The 23,462-nt window shown below is 36.1% G+C and overlaps 4 protein-coding genes and 1 non-coding gene across 7 annotated transcripts; 4 read left to right on the top strand and 1 right to left on the bottom strand.

Annotated features, from left to right (window-relative positions):
* Window positions 1-877: 877 nt before the first annotated feature.
* NEDD1 (Transducin/WD40 repeat-like superfamily protein) lies at window positions 878-6,961 on the top strand. Of its 2 annotated transcripts, none has more exons than XM_088122631.1 (10): window positions 878-1,331; window positions 1,679-1,791; window positions 2,128-2,388; window positions 2,489-2,593; window positions 3,602-3,667; window positions 3,776-3,997; window positions 4,398-4,958; window positions 5,369-6,088; window positions 6,301-6,477; window positions 6,578-6,961. In XM_088122631.1, the coding sequence occupies exons 1-10, from the start codon at window positions 1,166-1,168 to the stop codon at window positions 6,689-6,691; spliced, it is 2,505 nt and encodes an 834-aa protein (XP_087978757.1). In that variant the 5' UTR covers window positions 878-1,165; the 3' UTR covers window positions 6,692-6,961. The 2 variants fall into 2 exon arrangements, with proteins under 2 accessions (XP_087978757.1, XP_087978758.1); XM_088122632.1 differs by having other exon boundaries at window positions 881-1,331; window positions 5,471-6,088.
* Window positions 6,962-7,836: 875 nt separating this feature from the next.
* TRNAV-CAC (transfer RNA valine (anticodon CAC)) lies at window positions 7,837-7,910 on the top strand. Its single transcript has one exon. It is a non-coding gene; the product is annotated as a tRNA-Val (tRNA).
* Window positions 7,911-8,075: 165 nt separating this feature from the next.
* Window positions 8,076-12,385, top strand: LOC111006705 (Integral membrane Yip1 family protein). Its single transcript, XM_022278774.2, has 6 exons — window positions 8,076-8,363; window positions 9,445-9,484; window positions 9,641-9,724; window positions 10,718-10,880; window positions 11,102-11,375; window positions 11,765-12,385. Exons 1-6 carry the CDS (start codon window positions 8,310-8,312, stop codon window positions 11,954-11,956), a joined length of 807 nt encoding a protein of 268 aa, XP_022134466.1. The 5' UTR covers window positions 8,076-8,309; the 3' UTR covers window positions 11,957-12,385.
* A 1,404-nt stretch (window positions 12,386-13,789) lies between these two features.
* On the top strand, window positions 13,790-21,207 carry P5CS1 (delta1-pyrroline-5-carboxylate synthase 1). 2 transcript variants are annotated; one of them, XM_022278698.2, is made up of 20 exons: window positions 13,790-13,989; window positions 14,494-14,565; window positions 14,706-14,809; window positions 14,969-15,071; window positions 15,427-15,588; window positions 15,807-16,084; window positions 16,422-16,572; window positions 16,639-16,803; window positions 16,995-17,072; window positions 17,344-17,433; window positions 17,580-17,666; window positions 17,748-17,834; window positions 19,018-19,114; window positions 19,224-19,327; window positions 19,466-19,541; window positions 19,929-20,079; window positions 20,224-20,292; window positions 20,450-20,516; window positions 20,605-20,675; window positions 20,846-21,207. In XM_022278698.2, the coding sequence occupies exons 1-20, from the start codon at window positions 13,930-13,932 to the stop codon at window positions 20,937-20,939; spliced, it is 2,166 nt and encodes a 721-aa protein (XP_022134390.1). In that variant the 5' UTR covers window positions 13,790-13,929; the 3' UTR covers window positions 20,940-21,207. The 2 variants fall into 2 exon arrangements, with proteins under 2 accessions (XP_022134390.1, XP_087978596.1); XM_088122470.1 differs by lacking the exons at window positions 13,790-13,989; window positions 14,494-14,565 and having other exon boundaries at window positions 14,772-14,889.
* Window positions 21,208-21,976: 769 nt separating this feature from the next.
* On the bottom strand, window positions 21,977-23,253 carry LOC111006664 (uncharacterized protein At2g39795, mitochondrial). Its single transcript, XM_022278700.2, has 3 exons — window positions 22,987-23,253; window positions 22,405-22,754; window positions 21,977-22,298 (listed from the first exon to the last, which is right to left on the bottom strand). Exons 1-3 carry the CDS (start codon window positions 23,251-23,253, stop codon window positions 22,139-22,141), a joined length of 777 nt encoding a protein of 258 aa, XP_022134392.1. The 3' UTR covers window positions 21,977-22,138.
* Between the last annotated feature and the right edge of the window lie 209 nt (window positions 23,254-23,462).

A 23,462-nucleotide genomic window follows, 5' to 3' on the forward strand; every position in this document is an offset into this window, starting at 1 on the left:
AATATGAATGGAGGTTAAATAAAGTCCTACCTGTCCAAGTGTTTTTTATTTATTTTTTGGGTGCAAATCCTATATATCAAAGTTCTACTTCCAAAAGTACTCAAAAAAAAAAAAGTTCTACTTCCAAAAGAATTAAGTGATTAGTGATTTCTTTCCGGAGAGATTAATGATTTTGATTCTGGTTGTGAAGAATGTTTTAATACATTAGAATACCAACAAAATTTTAAGGACATTATCTATTATTTAGAATATATATGATATTACAAAATATTTGAGGACATTATATATAAAATTATGAACTTTTGATGTAGCTTTGAAAATAATCCCTAATAAAAATGAGGTCAAATTACAAGTTTAGTTTTTTTTTTTAAGTACAAACAAGTTCAGTTTTTTGAATTTTTAGATTTGTGTCTGATAGGTCGCTAACATATTCAACCATTTTGAAAATAATCGATCTATTAGCCATAAATTTTAAAAACTATTAAATACAAATACAATAATTTATTAGATTCAAAATTGAAAGTTTAAAAATCTATCAGATATTTTTTAAAATTTAGAGATTTATTATATACAAAATAAAAAATTTAGAGATATATTGGGTACAAGCATGAAAGTTAAAGTACTTTAGTTATAATTAAACGTAAAAACGTAAATACAAACAGAGCTCTTACTGAAAAAAAGGAAAGGAAAATCAAAGCCCAGGAGGAGGCCCAGGCCCATAAGTATTCACGAAATATGAACAGAAATCGGCAAAATTTAACAAATGGGCTTTGAACGAACCGGGTAATAAAGAAAAATGGCGCCCATTTATTACTCTTCCATTTAAATTTCCATCCATCTCTCGTCCCGGCTTCTACCCCGTTACTGGTAGGGTTTCTCCTCTGCCAGAAGGGCAAAAAGGGAAAAACGAGAAAAAAAAAAAAAAGAACGAAAAGAAGAAAAAGGAAAGGAAAAAAGGGTTTCGGTCCTGTGAAAAAGAAAAAAAGAAAAAACAATGTGAAAATCCACTCGCCATTTCTGTAATCCGTTCTTGCCTGCCCCCTCCCTTCCGAGAATAGTAATTTCAAACTTCTTCTATATTCTCGGTAATTTTTTTCGGTAATTGGAGGGGTTGGTGTGTTCCTCGAGATTTTGTTGCAAAAGCTTCGTTTGACACAGAGAACTCATGAATTTGGGGGATCCATCAATGGCATTACTGGCAGCTAGTGCTGGAGATACTGTAAAACTTTTTGATGTCTCCGTTCATCCCAACGATCTGGGCGATCCCTGCACTTTGAGCTACACTCCTTCACCGGGTTACCAAGTCAATTCAGTAAAGTGGAATCACACCAGTGAGTCGCCTACATTATTTCTCTCTCCCCTCAATTAATCTATTGGATTTTTGTCTTCTAGAGATTCTTGGTGCGTGGGCTTCGTCTAATTTTCGCCATTTCTTTTATCCCCTTCACTTCCGTTGAGATTATGCAGTCTCATGTTTTATTGAAATGGAAGTTTTGTTTCTGGGTTTTGTATAAATTAAATTATAGAGGACCTATGTGACTTGTGTTGTACCGTTGTTTTTGTTTTTGGTTTGTGTAAGCATTTTAGATTTTTTTTCCCACCATTTACTGATTGATATTTTACCATCCTGACGGTGGTTCTGTTTTCCCTTGATTCAACTGGGATTTCATTTTTGCAGATTTGGTTGTGGCCAGTGCCGGAGATGATAAGAAGATCTCCTTGCGGCGGAAGAATGGTCAGAGCATGGGGACCATTCCAATTACTGGTAGTGACAGTGGAGATAACATAGAGGTGAGCTAGTTGTTTAATGGAGTAGCATTTTCCTTTCCTTTCTTTTTTATTTGAATATTAGGAGCTCAAGGAAATATTGGGATGTGTTTTGGATTTTCCTAACAGTCTAAGTCGTTTGTTTCTGAACATAACATCCGTTAATCCTGCACAAGTTTGGCTTCCTTTTTTGGGACTGTTGTTTGTGTATGCCCTTGTATTTTTGTTTTGTTTTCATTATTCTCAATGAAAAGTTCGGTTTCTTAAAAAAAAAAAAGAATACTGCAAGTTTGGTTTGTAATGATTAATTGTAAGCTATACATGGGCTAGACTTTTTTTTTTTTTTTTTTTTTTTTGCAGGAATCTATATTTTCTATAAGTTTCAGTAACAAGGTATCAAGGTACATGTGTACTGGAGGGAGTGGTCATGTTGTAAGAATATGGGATTTGCAGAGAAAGCGATGTATAAAATGGTTGAGAGGACATAACAATACAATAACAGGAGTTATGTACAATTGCAAAGATGAGCACCTTGCTTCCATCAGTGTCAGTGGGGATCTTATACTTCACAATCTTGCTTCTGGTGCAAGGGCTGCTGAACTTAAGGACCCTCATGAACAGGTTGTGAAAGTTTGTTGCACTTGAGTTAAAGTCTTAGATATATAGAGTCAGATGATCTGATTTTCAATTAATTGTCGTTTCTGATGGCTGTTAAGACCAGGTATTGAGGGTGCTTGACTATTCTCGTTTTAGCAGACACCTTTTGGTGACTGCAGGTGATGATGGAACTGTACACTTATGGGATACAACTGGACGCAACCCTAAGGTTTGCCTTGACTTTCTTGTTGTAGGAATAACATGGCTCGATATAATTCAGTGTATGTCCATTGCTGGAATTGTTTTTTTGGCACCCCCTTTGATTAATATTATTATTGCATTGGGAGCGAAAGAGAAGAATATTTTATGTACATTTGCTATTATGGCAAGATTTTAGAGCAATGACAGAGAAAATAATCTTCTGAAATTTGACAAAGAGAATGCTGTCTGGCTTAGGTCAATGTTTTCATTATGGAACTTATAGGCCTAGAATTCATGTTGAACTGAGTTATAGTGCTGTTACATAACCTTTTCCTTTAGGTTGGTAGAATTTTTTTTTTTTAAATGTCATCTTTTCTTGTATTTTGTGATTTGTTTTCCCCGTTAGTTAACTGGTGCTTCTCATTAAAAAAAAAAATAAATAAAAAAATAGATTTGATTTGGACGGCAGTTTTTGTGTCCTTTAAAATATCCACATCTTTTTATGTTATAAAGCATTTAACTGTGTTGGTATCCGCAGTAAGGCTGCAATCATGTGGATGGGTTTAGTTGGAATTATGGTTTCTATTGCTACAAGTAAGGAATTTGTTGCGGGCTCTCTATAACCTACCTGATAAACTCCTGGATGGATGTGGGGATTTCAGGATATCGTAAGACAAAAACGGAATTTGTGTTTCCTGTAATCCTTCTTTGTTGTGGGAAGACAATTTGTCATTTAAATTATCAGATTTTGGTCAAAGTTTATTAATGGATGACTCAGAATTTTGAAAATTTCCGTTTGGTACTTTGTTGCAAGAATAACACCTTTTATTTCTTTTTGGTACTAACTAGAATGTTTTCCTTGTCTGTGGCATTAATTAAAATTTTCCTGTCTCATTACTCTTTTCTGGTGTTCATATGTTATGTGATGACTGATGAGCTTTATATTTCATTATGTTCTTTGGATTTTATTTTCACAAAGTGTTTATTTCATAAGTTATGTTGTAATAATAGAGTTGCACCCTTTGCTTTTGTTTAGGTTTCTTGGCTGAAACAACATTCTGCACCAGCTGCTGGTATTAGCTTCTCACCATCTAATGATAAGGTCTCATTCTTATTTGTGGTTGATCAGTGATATCTGGTCTAGAACTTCTTAGGTTGATCAGTTTCTCCTTACATATAGTATCATTCAAATAAAATTTCCTGATTACAGACTCTAGCTAGTGTTGGGCTGGATAAGAAATTGTACACTTACGACTCAGGATCAAGGAGACCATCTTCTTACATTGCTTATGAGGCACCCTTCTCATCAATGGCTTTCAGAGATGATGGTTTGACACTTGCTGCTGGAACAAGTAATGGACGTGTGGTTTTCTATGATGTCCGTGGGAAACCAGAGCCTTTCATGGTTCTTCGTGCTTATAGTAATTCAGAGGTATTACCCCAGAGTTTTATAGAATCCTTGTGTGCTCCCTAAGTTGGTAGCTTTGCTGCATGTTTATTTACCATCATGTTATTTTTCTTTGCTGTAGGCTCATGAATCATAAATATTGTTCATCACTTTCATGTTTTTCCACCATCTGTTTTGTTTTTGATCTGTGCAACACATATGGTGTTAAGTGAAGTTGGAAACAGCCATTGAAATGGTTTTTGTTTGTTCATGTGCTTATTAAGTTCAAACCACCCTAACCCAATTCTGTTTGTGTCACTCACTATCACTATTGTTTGTTAGCAGTACTGATTGGTATCCCATTGCAATTTTTTGTTTATTACCTAGATTTTAATTTGCATGCTTAATATTAGTAGGTTTACTAATTATTTGCAGTATAATCCAGGCAGTTACAAGTCTATCATGGCAGAGGTTAAAACCTGTAATTGTAAATGAAAACAACTGCACGGCTGAGGTTGCTCTTTTGGGAGGTGCGATTGAAGATTCAATTCTCATGCCTGACCCACTTCCATCTGTGACTACATCGAGCACTGCTCTGTCAACAACAATATCCAGCTCTCGGAATCCTGGTCGTTCAGGTCCGACTTCTGAAGCTTCACTGACCGAAACTTCCAGTGCATTCTCATCGAGTGCACTTCATGAATCAACTGCAGAGGAAACACCACTTCGTAGCCATTTGCGGCCAGGTGGACTCTTAGCCAGATTACATGCTCCTCGCTCCAGCTACAACTTCAAGGATGACATGGAGGTTTTTTCTCCTCTTGTGGATGTTCAGCCAATCACACCTTCACTGTGGGATGACCAAAATGGAGCTAATAAAGACCCTCCATTTGACAAGAAACCTCTGTCTTCGTTGTTTACTTCGTCAAGCAGGAGGTTCTCTTCTACTGAGGATGGGGCTAGTGATCATCCAATATTTCATTGGAAATCTTCAGTTTCCAAACAGGTGTTGCTAATCTCTTAACTGCAAGTTGTTTTTCATGCATGATAAAAGAAATACCTTTCTTAGTGCGAGGTTCACTTTCCCATGGTACTTGGTCATATCAGTATTCTTGATCAACTTTCGGCTTTCAGTAATCTAAATTGCCTATTCAAGGTATATGAAAGCTAGATATACATATTATTGATCGTGTAGGTATAGCTTTTGGTTTGCTTTAATTATTACTCATTTGAGTGAGAAATTATCTTATTAAGATTTCTCAATTACACATTCATCTGCATGATGGTAGACCTAGACCAAATGTTTAAGACAAAATTAACAAAGGACCGACATGGTATGATAGATTTAAACTAATTGATAATAGTTTCTGAGAAGTCTGCATTTATTCTTCAGTCATTTGAGGTTACAATTTTCAGGCCCTTTTGATTGGACTGGTAAATTCTCGTGAGAGCTTTCCTCTGGGGTTGCACAGCATGAAAAATGGTGATTTGAATCACTATTACTTGATTTTTTGGCAGGATGATTCTCGATCTTCTTCAGGACAAATGGTTTCTACTCCTGCTCCAGCCCTAAATTCTAAGAATGAAAACTCCTCTATTACTCCTCCGGAAGCGTGGGGTGGTGAGAAATTATCTGATAAGTTTGCTCAACTGAGGCAGCCAATTAATTTACCATCACGTTTTGGGATGTTGGCTTCTACTAGTCAGACATCAAGTTCAATAATATCTGGATTACAAGATCCGACGTCATCAGTCAGTCAAAGCAGCATCCCTTCCTTGACAAATTTGAATCTCAACTATCCAAATTTACGAACGAAAGATGTATCCTCACAGGATGTTTCATTGTCAATTCCAGAACACTTTTCTACTACTACTGCATCTCTGTCTCTTGGTACCAGAGCCTCCATTGGACTGAGCAACCCAGATTCACCTAGGACCACATCTATGACCCTGCCTCGTAGATTTTCTACATATGCAGAGAGGTTAAGCACCACTTCATCCTTCAGTGATGGACTTTCAGTGGGCTCACCGAAAACAAAGAAAATGGGTTCTGAGACTAGGGAAGAGGTTTTGAATAACTTGTCGAAGTTTGATGCTTTTTCTGTCGTGGAATCAGGGGTTCTTCCTGCAATGAACGTATGAATACTTTATTCAACACCTAATTAAATGCTTTATATGTTGTGCGTGACTTAGACTTCTGATTGTAGGCGTTACCAATTTTCTTTGAACTTCGTTGTGTACATTCTAGTGCTTTTTAATTATGTACATTTTTATGGGGGTTACTTCCATGAACTGCTGTCTCTTTGAAATGAAAAATGTGGGTCTCTGATCTTTACTATTTGTGGCAGGGAGGATCCTTGCAACCACAAAAGCCATTGCAGACAGATGCCCAACAAGGAAACTCGTTTACACTTCAGCTTTTTCAACGCACATTGGAAGAAACTCTTGATTCCTTTCAGAGATCCATACATGATGATATGAGGAACCTTCATTTAGAAATTCTGAGACAGTTCCATATGCAGGAGGTACTTCATTTCAGATACCTAGAAACTAAAACCGAGTTTCGTCATTTACACTTCCTTTGCTCGTGTTTTGTCTCATTTATATTCTGAAATCCTTGCACAGATGGAAATGTCAAGTGTGATGAGCTCCATTTTGGAAAATCAAGCTGAGCTGATAAAAGAGGTTAAGTCTCTGAGGAAAGAAAACCAGCAGCTTCGAGATTTGCTTGGATCGTAGGAGTTCAATAGGTCAAATTCTGTTTATCCTTTACTTGAGGCACAATTTGGGATCTGTCTTTCTTTCAGCGTGCACTTGGTCGTTTTGTTGCTCCCCGCTCAGGTGAATGGTTTTATTTGTTTCTATTTTTTTGAATGTGTACAGAATATGATTTGCAGTTCATCAAAGGAATAGTGTATTTCTTAGCCTATTTTTAACAGCAAGTGTATTCATTTAACAGAGGTAGTGGATGCATACCTGTGAGCTTAGTTGAAGGTTTCTTTTTTAGTATCCTCGTCCACTGAAATGTGGAAATTTACTAATATTTGTGAAATACATCTGAACATGGAGCTATCATATCATGAAGATATCATATTGACGACCAAGTCGTCGGCTTCTTTTGATACTAATTTATTTACCTAAACACTAGTTGAAAGAATACACTGGGCTTAAAGGTGATTTCCTAACATTCTTTCTCTCTTTCCGGTTCCAGTTTATACATTACGCTTGTCTCTATTTTTTTAAATTTTGTCTATCTTAATCCCTATATTTTCCTACTCTAAAAAGTGACTCTTTTGGTTAATTAATTTATTTTTTATTCAGTTTTTTAATATTATATATAATTTCAATATGATACTATACTTAAAAGGTTTAGTTGGATATAGAAATTTTGTTAAAATTTTGTGAATAGAGATTAAAAATAGTTACTTTTTTTGAAGTAGGGATTAAAAGTAGACGTTTCGAGAGTGAACATGAGATTGAAATGAAAAATGTTGAAAATCCAAACACTTTGAAAATCAACCTTTAAAAAGTATAATGACTATGATGAATTGGTAGGACTAAAATATTATTTAAACTTTTTTTTTCTATTACATTGAGAATGTTTCAATATGGAAATTAGCACATATGCTTTAGAATCTTTATTGACGATTCTTCCAAATAATTTTAGATTTGAATTCATATGATAACATCATAATTTAATTTCGAAGTAGAGCGATGATCACAGATTTTGTATTTTTTTCCCTTTAGTTTTAGCTGTGAAAATAGCTGTTCGAGATTAACAGAATTTATCTTAAATGTAACATTCTATAAAAGTTATCGATTCAAAAAATTTCAAGGTTTGTTTTACAAAATAAATATAAAACAGACAATTCTAGTATCAATTGGTCTGGGTGGTGTAGTCGGTTATCACGCTAGTCTCACACACTAGAGGTCCCCGGTTCGAACCCGGGCTCAGACATTTTTTTTACCTTTTTAATGTATAATCTGGGCTTTATTAATGGGCTAGTCGTGATAACGTTGGCCCACTCCTCCAGCCCATTTATTCCTGCACGTGTAAAGGTAGTCAAACGTGCGTCCAATCGACAAAGTAAGGCACGTGGACGATGAATCAGGCCAGCACTGTGCAACTCTGCTTCAACGTTGCGCGGTACCGTCACTGTCGTCCGTGACCGTGTCTCTATGAGTTGTCCTTCCAGCGAAGAAATGCCGAAGAAGATTAGGGCTCAAAGCAGGATTCCGTCTCAGTCAGTCTCTCATCGATTCTTACCTCTGCTCTGATGAATTTCTGAGACCAGCAAACAATTTGTTTCCCCTCTTCCTCTTGTTTATTCTATTTTGGTGCTTGATTGCTTTCTCCATGGATGAGACCTACACGAATCTTCCTACTAGCCATTTGCTTGGCTCAGTCCCTGTACGCACTTTCAGACTTCTCTTCTGTTATCTACTTCTTTAATTAACCTTTGATTGGTATTATTTATGTCTGTAAGTTTGGAATATCTGCATCACTCTTCGCGATGATTGGTTTGCTTCGTAATGTCATCGGTTGCGATTTCGTCACCGCTTTTTTTTTCTGTGTGTTTGTTCATGCTTGCTTAAGACATTGGATATAGAGGAAGGTGCATAGTTTGGTAGCTTCTCGTACGTTGTGCTGTTTTTGAGAATTCATCCGGAGTAAAAGGAGAATGGAAGACTTTTCTTTTGAGTCCACCGACGGTTTTTCTTTGCTAATCAGTTAGGAGTCAAATTAGGAAACTGTTGTTGATTTTGAGTTCCCCCCAACCGCCTCTCTTCTCGGTTTTTTTCTTTGGTGATTTCTGAAAAGTAAAAACGAGCATTCAGTAATAATTGTTGAGTATGAGTGCAATAGATGTGTCATTTGATAGGGAAATTAAGTTCTACTTTCAGTTGCGTCCTCTTGATAATGCGTGTGCAATATATCCGGCAGTTGGTGTGTTTGATCGTAGTTGTTTTTGGGTTTTACTCAAAGTCTAGGTTCTGCCCTCATCTAGTTTTACTGCGAACAGTTAGATTAGGTATACAAGTCTACTGGGCTGGATTTGTGAAGAGCTTGAACAAATATAGAGCTGGCTAGATTTTGTCCCTCCTGGATTTAGAAGATTAAAATGCATTTTGGTGAGAAGGAAGATTCAATGTTATAATGTCATGGCGGGGATCTGGTGTTTTAGCTCGTATCAATTGAATGTCACCCTTGTGTTATGCTTTATAATCAAGAATGGCACTCCTCTAATACAAGAGATACATACAAGTTCTAACTGCAGTTTGCTAACGTGCTGCTGCTGTTTTGTTGTATGATTTTTAAGTTTGTAAGTATTTCTTGGTTGCACCTTGAATCCATGTGTGCTTTAATGCTATACGTGTTCTGTTTGGTTTAGATTTTTAATTTATGGTCTTCTTTCTCCCTGTTTCCATTTTCAAAGCTCCTCTGTCTTCATATTTTCATATACATATTTTCTCTCCTTTTGGTTCCATAGGCTGTAATCAGTGAAGAGAAGAATTTCGTGGAGCAAGAAAGTATGAACAAATTCCAGTATCTTCTTCTTAGTAACTTTATTTTACTTTATGTTCAATTATAAGTCACAATCAAAGTTATTCCATTTTTACTATTAAATTTTCACATGAACAAATGTATATCATTTCTCTGAGGAATGGCTTATTTATTTTATGTAGTGCCGGAAGCAAGTATGCAGACATTCCCTCCAAATAATGGGGGGGACAGAGGGAGAGGTTATCAAACTCTTGAAAGTCCAAGTGGTATGCTGTTCATGTAAAAATTAGTATCTCCCATATAGTATCTCTAATCATTATCAATTCCCCTCCGTTATCCTATGTACTAGTTGTGAAATTGGTGAAAAGAATGATTAGAGATCATTCCTTTAATTTTCTTTTTTCCTTTGTTTCTCTCAACTAGGGGTTTTATATATGCTTTTGTAAAACTATAATTATTTGATGTGACATTCTTTCCCATAGTAGAAGTGGTTTTTTTTATAAACTAATGAATTTATTTCTTTTACTAGATACAAATTAATTTATTTCTTCTACTAGCCAATCTGAGTTTAGCTCAGTGGTTAAGGCACCATATTTTTCTAAGGTTGAAAGTAACCATCTTTTTCTAAGGTTGAAAGTTTGATTCCTCATCGCACATAAATTGAGATGTGTTCTTTGTTTCAACTTATTAATTATCGCTTTGTATCTGAAAATTCCTTTCCTGTTATCTTTGGACTATGAAGGTTGAAACTCGTGTACCATGACTACTAGATATTTTGCCGTTGATTTATTATAGTGGCCCAAGGCTCTTGAATCTAATGCAAGAGGTCATATATGTTTATAAAATACTTGGATCTTCGGGGCTGAAGCCACCTATCTAGCTTCAAACCCCTAAACACAGAAAAGATAGAAAATTTTTTGATATTATAAAGTAAATCTTGTTCTGATCTAGAGGGAATGAGTTCAAACCAAAGTAGCTCGCTACCTAATATTTTATATCCTACGAGTTTTCTTAGCAACCAAATGTGGTAGGCTTAGGAAGTTGTCCCGTGAGATTAGTTAAAGGTGTACGAAAGCTAGTCTAAAAACTCAAGGATATAAAAGAAAAACTTGGTTCTCATAAATTAGACTACTACATCATAAATCTCCTGAAGATCTGATTTCTGTCAGGCATGTATTTTTATTTCAGAGATTCATTTGACCAGTTAATTTTTTTCCTTATAGTGAGCTATACATTTGACTCTGTTTACTTATGCACAGATTCTCAGCCGCAACCATCAAATGACTGGAAGGGATTTTTTAGTATTTCATCTTACACCCAATATTTCAATGTTGATACAGACATTGTTTTGAATAGATTGATTAGTTCCTTGTATCCCATTGGTGGAGACTTTACTAGCAAGATTGATGCAAACCCTGATCTGTGAGTTTCCGTTTCCTCCCTTAACCTTAATAATTTTTCTCTCTGTTTCTCTGATGGCTATGGAATTATTTATGAGCTTTTGAACGCCTGCCTTTTAATGTCTTTTTCCTTTCAACTTTTTATGTCTCTACCTGATCATTTAGTCATTTGTATGATGTTAATCTTGTTCTTGAAACTGAATGGATTCTAAGACTCCTTTATTGGATTTTGTCATATTTTAGATATGGGCTTGTGTGGATCACCACTACATTAGTCTTTTCCCTTGCCTCACTTGGAAACTGTGCGACCTTCCTCATGCAAAAGCATAGTGATAACGGTACTGCATGGAGCTTTGATGTCAGCTATGTGAATGTGGCAGCTGGGTCTGTTTATGGTTACGCGATCGTGGTGCCTATGGCATTTTACTTTTTGCTCCAGTACTTGGGGTCAAATTCTAGCCTCATAAGATTTTGGTGCTTGTGGGGATACTCTCTGTTCATTTTTATTCTGGCATCGGTAAGCTTCTGGAATCTCTACTGCAGTTTTATTCAATTCTTTAATCCTTTTTGTTACAAGCAAACAAATATAAAACTCTTCTTTTATCTATTACACGTGACTCCAGACATGACTAATGACTTTTCAGTTTTCAGTATTTGATAATGTTCAGTTTCTATGAATTTCCAAATAACTGTATTTCAAACTTTCATATATATTGAATTTCTGGATTTCGTAGCTTAGTGGATATTGCAGTAAGTATACAAGAAGAAAGAGACAGCTACTAGAGAATACTGTTACCTAAACTATAAATTTTCATATCCTGCGAACTTGCATGAGTTTTATTCAGCAAATATCTATTTTGATGGCAATATGACTGCACGATTTTTACACCTCTTTTTCTTTTCTAGTTTTTGTTGCTCATCCCGGTTGAAATTCTGCGCTGGTTCATTATACTCGTTTGTGGTGCTGCCTCATCAAGTTTTGTTACTTTGAACCTGAGGTCCTATATTGAGGGAAATGATCTTTCGGTTCTGGTAGTTGCTGCATTTGTCTTGCAAATGGCTTTGGCAATCTTCATCAAAATGTGGTTCTTTCCTTGAGCAAGCTCACTCGGGCTTTTGCTGCCTTCAGACCATCTATGTTCGATGTCTTTGAGTGCTGACCTCTTAACTAAAGAATGATTTCCTCTTGGTTGGTGTTGGAAGTTCTGGGTCCCTGTATTTGTGTGGTGAATGAAGGCATCGACAGAAAAGAACGTCGACAGTCATAATTTTTATAATTGGTAGTGATGGTTTTGTCGTACCAAGGATCTCTAACTTGCTCAGTGTACTGTTTGCAGAGTTCTCTGATGGCCTTTCCTCTTTATGGATTTTGTTTGAGGAGAGCGGAATCTGTTGGTTTTCTTTAATTTTGAATTTTCATCCATGATATTCCACTCAAACACTAGATGTCAATGTAAATAGATGTTGAAGCATGTACTTTGTTGTAATTGAACTGAATATAACCTTCAAAACAGGCCTCTTTCTTAAGATTTTTACCTGATCTGAAGGAAAACTACAGGATATGATGAAACTGAAAAGGATGAAATGGTACAGATGAATGTAATGTACATAGAACTTTTGAAGAGATTGAGAACCCCTTGGGAAGACTGAATTTCTTTGGCGCGTGACTCGGCAGCTCAAATTTATGGATTTGGTGAGTATCCAATGCCAATCTATTAATAGCCATTTTACTGATGGCAGATGGCTAACTACTGTGCGAAATTCCTGTTAGCAAGCGTAAGCAGGTGCGTAATAGCACTGGATTTCCTCATTTCTGTTCACGAACTTACAGACAACAAATTCCAACGAAACTATGATTCAAAAACCACCAGAAACCAGTTTTCAAAAACAACTTCAAAATAATCAAATGGATCTAAAAACTTGTGCCACGTTTTGAGAGAAGGGACCATCCCCATGGCCTAATCCTTTGTTCTTAATCTCATGAGCTGCAGTTGCAGGTTTCAGCAGCTCTCCACTGACTCTGATCACTGACCATCCATCGAATTTCTTCAACAACCCATTTTTTTCCTTTGTTTATTAAATTTGCCTTTGGACTTGTCCTTCCGCCACTCCAAATCGTCATTTTCCGAGAAACGTGAAACCCTCTACTGTCGAGCCTCCCTGGCAGCCATCTTACAAGTCAATATGATGACGCCAAGTGTCCGCCACCCTTAAATAAAGCTCTACTTTTTCCTGTGGTCTGAATTGTTTCAATTAAAAATTAAAATTATTCTTTCAAATTTTGAAAATTAATAATTACTTACAATCATATTACTGTAACTTTTTAATTAAGGATGAATACTATTTAATTTTAGAATTGTGCTCGTCGAATATACGTTACATACCTATAAATAATTATATTTTATTAAAATGGTTTTTTATTTTTCTCGCTCGTTGCGATCTATGAGTGCGACATTCATTTTAAACAAAAGCTCTCTGTTAAGAAGCCTCTCATTAAAGTCATAAGATGGAACATCCATCCCGTCGTTCAATCAATGTATTTGGCGCTAGTTGTTAAATACCTATGACATTGAGACTCATATCTCAAACCATCGGTTAGATTATTGTACCTTCCATTTAAACATCATAAAAATGTTGTCACATTTAATTTTTGTTGGACAAAAGAGTAAAATGGATGTGAAAAAATTTCAAAATATATAAACTAAATTGTGAACCAATAAAAAGATTGGACACGGGCAATTCGTAAGGCGGGCCTACTCATATCCAAGAAGAGGCATGCAGCCAATAATGAATGATGACTGTGGAGAACGGCACACTGGGTCGACGAAAATGGATGGCATTTGAGTTCCAGAATGAATTTTAAATAAATAATTAAAATTAAGTTTATAGAAAATAAAATAATAATAATAAAGAAAATAAAAAGGAACCGAGGTTCCGCCTAACATTTTCCATTTTGCTGTATATCAACTGCTCCCGCACTGAAAATTCTTGACAACCAAAACCCTCATTACTGATTAGCTTAGCTGAGTTGTCTTTTGTCTCGGCCGAGTTGACTCGCCACAGTGTTCGACATGGACTCCATGGATCGCTCTCGAGCTTTCGTCAGGGATGTCAAGCGCCTGGTTATCAAGGTATCTCAATTTTAGAACTCCAAATGATATGCTCCTATACTCACATTTTCATATACTTTTCTTTTTCTTGGTTTAATTTACCGAAAGGTGATTTTTTTTTTTTTGTTTGGAACTGGAAAATTTTTATGAATGGTTTCTTTGCTTGTTGGATGTTATTATTTTTCTTCCGATTTTTAGTGCCAGATTTGTCTTTATTCTATTTGAGATTTGTAATTGTGTTTGTTGGATGGAGAAAGTCAATGCCGAAGTTTTTGATTCTGATATCTCTCATTCCGTGCATTTTTGCTTCGATTTGGATGGATGGATGGAGCATTAGATGTTTGAAATCTGAATACTTCATATTTATGCATGTTTGCCGATTCGATTGACTAGGTGTAGTAGAACTTCTCCTCAAATATTCCTACCGGAAAAGTACATGCAGAATACATCTCAATTTTGGATCATGAAACCATTGATAATTTAATTGACTTGCCCGTCCTTCGATGTCGTGCTTTTATTATTAAGGTTGGGACGGCGGTGGTAACACGAACTGATGGAAGATTAGCTTTAGGCAGACTAGGAGCACTATGTGAGCAGGTATTTACCTTGCATTAAAATTCAAGTCTTCTACAAGTTTATAATGATTGGAGACTGCTTCTCTTTCCTTTCCTGACGAGCTTCTGGTTTGAGATGATTCATTTATTTGTTTAATATTAAGATTTCTATCTGAAATGCAGATCAAGGAATTGAACTCTCAAGGATACGAGATTATTTTGGTTTCATCTGGTGCCGTTGGCATTGGTCGTCAAAGGCTCCGATATAGGAAGCTAGTTAATAGCAGGTACTTATGTGCCAGATAAGTTGCAATTAAATTGATTAAGAGGACAATGAAATTCGATGGAGTCCTTAAATCAATTCAAGGTTTGATCTACCTATTTGAAACTTTTTTGCTTAAAAAAAAGGAAAAAGATGTTCTAAGATTGTACTATGAATGATGCAGTTTTGCTGACCTTCAAAAACCACAAATTGATCTTGATGGGAAGGCATGCGCAGCTGTTGGTCAAAATAGTCTTATGGCTCTCTATGACACATTATTTAGTCAGGTGATGAGCACTCTTAATTTAGTTGCGTTTCCATTTTATTACTTAATAATCGCTTCTAGATCATTAATTTATTTGCTTAGGTCTGGCTAGATAGCTGTTGGGTTGCTATAATGTTACCCAAGTTGCACCTTTTTTTTTCCTTTTCCTATTTTCACCCCTTACCATTCAATATTATGAACTCTGGTACAACGTGTACTTTTTCTGAACTATTTTAATATTTGTAATTGCTTCCATATCATTGACTTGTATTTTACTAACTACTTCACTATCTCAACACTTTTTCCTTTTCTGCCCGCTCCTAGCCAATACTCAGTATATAGACTTCTGGATGACATGTTCTTATTCTTTTTGGCAGCTGGATGTTACATCTGCTCAGCTTCTTGTTACAGACAACGATTTTAGGGATAAAGATTTTAGAAGGCAACTTAATGATACAGTGAAATCATTACTCTCTCTTAAAGTTATTCCTATATTCAATGAGAATGATGCAGTCAGCACCAGGAAAGCTCCCTATGAGGTGTGATGCTTGCTTTATAATCATATTTTTTGTCTGTTTTGGGATTGGCAGTTTTTGAATAAGACTTCCTTTGTAATTGTGAAGTATAATTGACTGCTTATTCTTCTTCTTTTTTTTGGTTGGGGGATGGAGGGTCTTCAAACAAAATGGATTTATTACTTTGCTTTCTAATCTCTTTTTCACTTAGCTCACTCTTTGTTTTTGACAACTCTTCTCAGGATTCTTCCGGTATATTTTGGGATAATGACAGTTTGGCAGCTCTATTAGCTTTGGAGTTAAAAGCTGATCTCCTTGTTTTGTTAAGCGATGTAGCTGGTTTATACAGTGGGCCACCAAGTGACCCTCACTCAAAGTTAATCCATACGTACATTAAGGAACAGCATCAAGGTGAAATTACCTTCGGGGACAAGTCTAGGGTGGGAAGAGGTGGTATGACTGCTAAAGTTAAAGCTGCTACTGGTGCTGCATATGCTGGCATTCCTGTTGTTATTACCAGGTATTCTTCACTCTTGAGTGCCTGGGGAATTCCCTTTCCCTTTTCTCTATATCTAATAATAATCATTCACTATACCACTAACTGAGGGGGAAGTGAAGGAGTTAATGCACCCCATGTTTTTCATCTCATATATGCAAGAAAATCGAAGGTTATTTAAAAGACGTTATATCACATCACATGCACTTGTGGAAGGCTGAAATGCTTCCTATTTACAAAGACATGCTTCTTTGAAACTGGACGTAGCCTAGAATGAATGGATTCTCTATTCAAATCTCATTTTTTATTCAATATGAATGTTGATTCAATTTAAAAATGGTTTTTTCATATTCATATGAAGTGGATACGCTCCTGAGAATATCATTAAGGTCCTCAAAGGAGATCGTATTGGTACCCTCTTCCATCAAGATGCTCATTTGTGGGCCCCGCAAAAGGAAGTTGGTGCTCGTGATATGGCTGTTGCAGCAAGGGAAAGTTCGAGAAGGCTGCAGGTAATTGCTCAGTGCTTTGCATGCAAAGTTTAGCATGATTTTTTATGCATAGTTTATATTCCATAGGCAATTTCTTCTCAAGGGAGGAGAAAAATTTTGCTGGATATAGCTGATGCCCTTGAAGCGAATGAAAAACTTATCAGTACTCAAAACGAAGCTGATGTTACCGAAGCTCAACAGGCTGGATATGAAAAGGCCCTAGTATCACGATTGGCACTGAAACCAGGAAAGGCAAGTCTCTATGGCTCTTCAATTCTTCTGACTGCATGATTTTGGTTTATAACAAATGTCCTTACTGCTTTTATCCTTCAGCATACATTACATATCCATTCAAATATATAACATTAAGTATTGCCTTACAAAGTCTCCATGCCTGTCTTTTCCAGGCGAATAGTGACTAATTATTAATTATACGTGAACAGATATCAAGCCTTGCTAACTCCATCCGTACACTTGCAAACATGGAAGATCCAATTGGTCATGTTTTGAAGAGGACTGAGGTAACAAATTACGGACTTTAAGTTAATAATACCCAATGAAATTCTCTGTTTATTATAAAAAAACAATACACAATGCTACGACATAACTTTTTTTCTCTGGTGAAACTAAATGGGTCCCATTGTATTCGCTATTCAAATTACTGTAAAATATTCTTTTGACTATAATTTGTATTGAAATGGCTGATGTTTCCCTTTCAATAACTATAATGCCTTGGTTTCTTACCGGCGTTCTATTTTTTCCTCAACTAGAGACGATGGTTTTTGCACTCAGGTTTCAGATGGACTAATTCTTGAGAAAACATCATCTCCATTGGGCGTTCTTTTGATTGTGTTTGAGTCTCGTCCAGATGCTCTGGTACAGGTTAGTAGAAGTTAGTTGTGGAGTATCAATTTGATTTTTGATAGTTTATGGATGCTTTGGACAAAGTCTTTCTAGTTGGTTGTGTACACAACCACAATTCTGTCTTTTCCCTCCAATAATAGCCCCTGGATTTGTGATTTACATAGATAGCTTCATTAGCAGTCCGTAGTGGTAATGGTCTTCTCTTAAAAGGGGGAAAGGAAGCAAGGCGATCAAATGCAATATTGCACAAGGTATGCATATGCGCTATACCTCTTCATGGTCACATTATAAAGAGATTGGCTCATCGGTTGACACCTCTTTGTGCAATATAGGTTATCACGGCGGCCATTCCAGATACTGTAGGTGGGGGACTGATCGGACTTGTAACTTCAAGGGAGGAAATACCTGATTTGCTAAAGGTTCGTTGGGTTGAAACCATACTTGAATTCTTCTTTTCCTGATTTTTAAGGACAACTAGATGGTTAGCACTGTCTGTTGCTCTTGATTTAGAACACTAATTTATGAACTGATGATAGTTTATCATTATTTATATATTTTAAAATAGTTTGAAATTTATTTTGATGGTTGACTTGGGAAAACTAAAATGAAAAAGTATTATTAAATAACTACATGGGTGGCTCATTGTTCAAAAGGGACTAAGGTTAAGTGAGAGAGAATGAGTTCAAACCTATGATGGCCACCTACCTTAGGAATTAATTGTTATATGTTTCTCGGCATCAAATGTTGTAGGGTTAGGTGGCTACCTCGTGAGATTAGTTGAGGTGCATGTTTCTTTTCACGGATATCAGAAAAAAAAAGTATTATTTAAATGTAATTATTTTTTATTGTATGTAGTTTAGTCGCAATAATTTCTTTTTTAAATTCATATAATCCTTATACCTTATTAAGTTAAAGCATAGATTTTTCGTGTATCATTATAGAAAGAAAATTATAAAAGTAAGAATATAGTGAAAGGATTAAGATGAATTGCAGGGTTCAGATGAATGAATTTTAAGACATCAACGATAATTTATCCAATAACTAAAAATAAAGTTGAGTACTTGTTGGTTTAGCAAATCATACTACATTCTTATAAATGTAAACTCTGTAGGTTGCCTAGAGGTCATTGGGGCAAGTAAAAATGTAAAGGGACTTAGAGGGATTGGATTCAAACCATGAAGCCACCTATCTAGGAGGGTCACGCGATTGTCTTGTGACAGTAGTCGAATGTGTAAGATAAGTCCAAACATTCACAAATATTAAAAAGAATGTATAAATTTACTTTTCGGTTGATTTATTCATAGATACTGTGTATGTTCAATATTATAAATTTACTTTTAGCTTTTTAAGCAAGTTTTAGATTTTAAGAACTATGTAAATATTATTAGTCCTAAACATATAAACATGTATGTAAAATCTATTCCATGAAAAGGAATTAGAAAAAAAGATTGTATTTTTGTGAATTAAAAATCCTAAAAGTTAAGGTGACGTAATTGCCAGAAATGTTTCTTCCACACCTTACCATTCGATATAGTAATAATCATGATAGTGATAATAATATACTTCAATCCAGTTGGAGTAATTAATTGTCAATAATGGCAGCTGGATGACGTTATCGATTTGGTGATCCCAAGAGGCAGCAACAAACTGGTCTCTCAAATTAAGAGTTCCACCAAAATTCCTGTTCTTGGTCATGCTGGTAAGATGGATTGAATCGACCATTATTTCTATATATTATGTCCTACATTCTTTGTTCTTTTCATGAACCAAACCATAATGGCCGTAAAAACGTGATCTTTGCAATGTAGATGGAATATGCCATGTCTATGTTGACAAGTCTGCTGATTTGGAAATGGCGAAGAGAATTGTACTGGATGCAAAAATAGATTATCCAGCAGCCTGTAATGCAATGGTATATCACTCATTATATTCATCAACTTTCATTATTTTGTTCTCCCCTTCATTGGGCGATTACCTTAACCTAGTTGAAGCATGTTTCCTTCTTATTCATCATTTGAATTCTTATTGTAATCTGACTTCTCAATTGCAGGAAACTCTTCTTGTTCACAAGGATTTGGTCCCTACTGGTGGGCTAAATGAACTTATTGTAAATCTTCGTATTGAAGGTCTGACTTCTGTGAAAATTAAATCTAGTTACATTCTCCATATAGAAGATTAAATCCTTGCCCCCTTCTTCCTCAGAATGCATGAATTATCACAATTAGGGGATAATTGTCTAGCCTTGCTGCAATTTCTGCAGTGCAGACTATTAATCTTTGGGTCACCAATTCCAATCATAAGGAGGGAGTTAAAGTTATTAGAGCACAATCTGACAATGCTAAATAATCCCTTCTTTATTATTTGAAGAACAAGAAGAGCTAAAAAGAGTGTTAATGATGAAAATAGTTGGCATAAGTTCAACATATACAAATCATTTTCTCTTAACATACGGGCAACTCCAGGAATACATGCCATCAATAAATTAAAAGAGTAGTCATTTGTCTCTTTTCCAGGTGTTACTTTGTATGGTGGACCAAGGGCGAGCTCTCTATTGAATATTCCTGAGGCACAGACATTTCATCATGAATACAATTCATTGACTTGCACTATTGAAATTGTGGATGACGTTTTTGCTGCCATCGATCATATATATCAACATGGAAGGCATGATAATATTTTTTGATGAAAGATGATTTGAAATTGCTATTTTTGTGCATGTATAAATGGCTGAAGACGAGCATGCATTTTGTGTATAATTACAAATATTTACTATGTTGCTCATAAAAGGATCTTTCTGTATATTGGCAGTGCACATACTGATTGTATCGTTACAGAAGACCATGAAGTTGCTAAAGTTTTCCTACGTCAAGTTGACAGGTAAAGGATACCTATTATGACCACAATCTTCCAGGTTCCCCCATTCTTTTATGATCTTTTTGCTCTAGCACTTGTTCGTTTAAGAGAGATTGTGTGGAATAATGATTCTTTTCACCTGAATAGCTTATTAATGCCGTTTGCTATGTTCGAGTGGCAGTGCTGCTGTTTTCCATAATGCGAGTACAAGGTTTTGCGATGGGGCTCGATTTGGCCTAGGTGCCGAGGTATGATATGATCCATAACTTCCCAACATCCATATGGTTAAGTCTTAAGTTTGTTGCTTGCTTTTTACAAATCCAATGTTTGCAACAGGTTGGGATTAGCACAAGTCGGATTCATGCACGAGGTCCAGTAGGAGTTGAAGGATTATTAACAACCAGATGGTATGAACAAATCGTAGTCTTCTGAGTAATATTCCATGTTGTACATACATACATGCATGTATACATATATTTTACAAATACGAACACACATCAGGTATCTGTGACATCTATGTCAATATGTGCTAGTCCAATCTCAGCATTGTGCCTAAATTTGCCTTCGTTATATTTAGGATTCTAAGGGGGACTGGGCAAGTTGTGGATGGTGATAAAGGTGTCGTTTACACGCACAAGGACATCAAGATTGAGTCTCAACTCGTCAATTGATTTCAGCCCAAGAATTCGCGCTGGCATTCATGAGTTTGGTGGAAAAGGTATAAATAAGTGTTTTAATCTTCTCCCTTTGAGTGTTATACTTGGAGCGACAATGTGACTTAATTAGGTTTCGGAATGTGGCTAATTTTCTTATCATATTGGCCGTTTCGAGTTAGAAGCTTAGACCTTTATTCTATTTAGTTCTAGCTTATAGGTCTTAAATCTTGTTGTATGACAATTTGAATAAATCAGATGCATCATACTTGGAATTGTTTTGTTACTAGGTTTTGACAGTTGAAGTTCTTTTTTTTCCCCTCTTTAGAATATTACACAAATACGGCATGGAAATTCGAACTTACAATTTAAGGTAGAGATGCCTAATCAGACCTTGAATTGGTGCGTCATGGTTGACGTTGGCATCTGAAAATAACTAAAATGTAGTCATGTTTAAAACAGGGAATTAAAAGTATATGATAGTCAACAATGTTTTTAAACGAATAACAGGTTGTAATGTCATTGGTGATCAATTACTTTGATTAATATGGTAATTCATTTATCAACTAATCAATGTTTTGTGGTTTTTCTTTAAAGAGTTTATAGAAAATGAGTTGGGAATTCCTGACCAACGAGCTGCAATGAACTCCCATCCAATTGGCAAGTCTAAATCTTTTTTTTTATATCCGTTAATGTCCGGACTAGCAACGCGTACCTTGGCTAGACTTTACCACATTTGGTGTTGGAAAACATAAAGAAATTACTAATTTCTCGGATGAGTGCCGAAAAAGAACACAGTCTAAAATTTTAAAATTATACATTCAAAAAGTGGTCCTATTGACTAGAGCATGAGGCCTTGTAGTATCTATCACCTATCCGAGGTCAAGAATCATTGATGTCTCTTAAACGGGTAAAGGGTAAAAAGCTAAAATATTTGATTCTGGGTTATACAAAAAAAGTTAATACAAACATTATTTTAATATGAAATATTTAAGTTAGATTAATAAATTCTTCTGGTAAGGAAATTCCTTGCCAATGACAAATGCTACTCCCTATTCAGCAAAACTGTTTTATTGTAACAGAATAAATAATCTAATTTCCTATGACACGTAGATAAGATACAGCACAAATGTTCATTTTTGCAGAAAAGGAAATTGAAGTTGAAAGGTGCAACACGCTAGAATCAAGAGGGGAAAACTGCTCCATCGGCTCGAAGTTTATGCTTCAACAAAGTTCTTGAGTTTGGTCAACCATATCAAGTACTCTTTGCTGTCTTTGTTGATCATGTACTCATGCAAGAAATTTGTTGTGCTGGGTTTAATACCCCTAATCTCCAAATACTTGTGGAAGGCCTTCTGAAGGTTCTCATCCAGATCACTGAAAGGAAAAATGGTACACCAGATATGATCATCATATACAGATGAAAAATGAAACTAGAAGAACCCTCTACTCTGAGTGCAAGAACTTCGACGTAAATACTTACTGGAAGTCGGGGCCTTCGTATGAAATTTGATCCTCAGAATGCTCGGGATGTTTAACAATCAAGCTCTCTAAGGAAATCTCATCAGGGTAAGCACTGCAACTGAACTCTAGGGAAGGTCCATTCTTCTTAGAGACACTAACAACCAACGGGATGCTAGACTGATTCGCTTTGCTACCACCGTCGTCGTTGTCATCGTCATCATCGTCGTTAATATTTTGACCAGTAACTAGATCAGGCATGTGAACTTCAACACTAATGACTTCATCTTGATATGTTCTCTTCAAAGTTATAGTTTGCAAACCAGGATTATCTTGGATCTCAAAAGGGAACCCTTGAGGTACATCCTCAACCTATCAGATCAGAGGATTTATGATCACCATAACCATCATTACTGAAACAAGAGATTCATACATGTAGTTTGACTTGACAGCAAAAATAACACAAAGAAACAGCTTGAGTTATTAGGTCAATCTTATGGAACTCAAAGTAGATATTATGACTGAATCTACAAGTAAACCGAGTACTTCTTTCTCTACCCAACAAAGTGGCCACTTGCAAGGGGATGAAGAAAGTAAAACTCACCCGATCATGGTCATCAGTTTCCGAGGCGCATTTGATCTCAGATTCAATCACCCGAATAAGAGACTCGTCGGAACTCGGGCGCTTCGACGCTGAAAAATGTCGAAAAGAGGTGACTGAAGGACCCAAAAGCGGACGGGAAGAGAAATTGGAGTGATTGTTTAGGGCATTGAAGATGGAAGGACGGTGAATTCGTTGGACCGGAAAGAGACGAGCCGCTAGTGGGCGAAGAGAGGAGGACGATCTTCTGATAATGGACGTAAGCGCCATGTTTCTGTGCAAAGGTGCGGTGGGTAGCAGAGAACAGAGGTTTTAGTTTTAGGGTTTAAGAAAGGGTTTTCGAGTTTTGAAAGAGGAGACTAACATAAGGGGCAAAATGGGAAATTGACCCCCCACCCTCGAATAAATTACGCCGGTTGCCCATCGTAAATGTTTAAAATTATTTATTCTCTAAAAAATCAGGTTTGTTCTCGCCGCAG

The sequence above is a fragment of the Momordica charantia genome (genome assembly GCF_013281855.1).
Source record: "Momordica charantia cultivar OHB3-1 chromosome 4 unlocalized genomic scaffold, Mcharantia_2.0 BLBB01000004.1, whole genome shotgun sequence".
Lineage (NCBI taxonomy): Eukaryota > Viridiplantae > Streptophyta > Magnoliopsida > Cucurbitales > Cucurbitaceae > Momordica > Momordica charantia.

What these genes read in the sequence shown, in the direction of transcription:
- NEDD1 (XM_088122631.1), top strand. Translation starts at nt 1,166, where the DNA reads ATGAATTTGGGGGATCCATCAATGGCATTACTGGCAGCTAGTGCTGGA. An exon ending in AGTAAAGTGGAATCACACCA is followed by an intron (nt 1,332 to 1,678) that starts GTGAGTCGCCTA and finishes TCATTTTTGCAG; the next exon opens with ATTTGGTTGTGGCCAGTGCC. An exon ending in GACAGTTCCATATGCAGGAG is followed by an intron (nt 6,478 to 6,577) that starts GTACTTCATTTC and finishes ATCCTTGCACAG; the next exon opens with ATGGAAATGTCAAGTGTGAT.
- P5CS1 (XM_022278698.2), top strand. Translation starts at nt 13,930, where the DNA reads ATGGACTCCATGGATCGCTCTCGAGCTTTCGTCAGGGATGTCAAGCGC. An exon ending in AGGAAGCTAGTTAATAGCAG is followed by an intron (nt 14,810 to 14,968) that starts GTACTTATGTGC and finishes TGAATGATGCAG; the next exon opens with TTTTGCTGACCTTCAAAAAC. An exon ending in ATTCCTGTTGTTATTACCAG is followed by an intron (nt 16,085 to 16,421) that starts GTATTCTTCACT and finishes ATTCATATGAAG; the next exon opens with TGGATACGCTCCTGAGAATA.
- LOC111006705 (XM_022278774.2), top strand. Translation starts at nt 8,310, where the DNA reads ATGGATGAGACCTACACGAATCTTCCTACTAGCCATTTGCTTGGCTCA. An exon ending in ATTTGCTTGGCTCAGTCCCT is followed by an intron (nt 8,364 to 9,444) that starts GTACGCACTTTC and finishes TTGGTTCCATAG; the next exon opens with GCTGTAATCAGTGAAGAGAA. An exon ending in GAATTTCGTGGAGCAAGAAA is followed by an intron (nt 9,485 to 9,640) that starts GTATGAACAAAT and finishes TATTTTATGTAG; the next exon opens with TGCCGGAAGCAAGTATGCAG.
- LOC111006664 (XM_022278700.2), bottom strand. Translation starts at nt 23,253, where the DNA reads ATGGCGCTTACGTCCATTATCAGAAGATCGTCCTCCTCTCTTCGCCCA. An exon ending in AAACTGATGACCATGATCGG is followed by an intron (nt 22,755 to 22,986) that starts GTGAGTTTTACT and finishes CTGATCTGATAG; the next exon opens with GTTGAGGATGTACCTCAAGG. An exon ending in TACGAAGGCCCCGACTTCCA is followed by an intron (nt 22,299 to 22,404) that starts GTAAGTATTTAC and finishes TTTTCCTTTCAG; the next exon opens with TGATCTGGATGAGAACCTTC.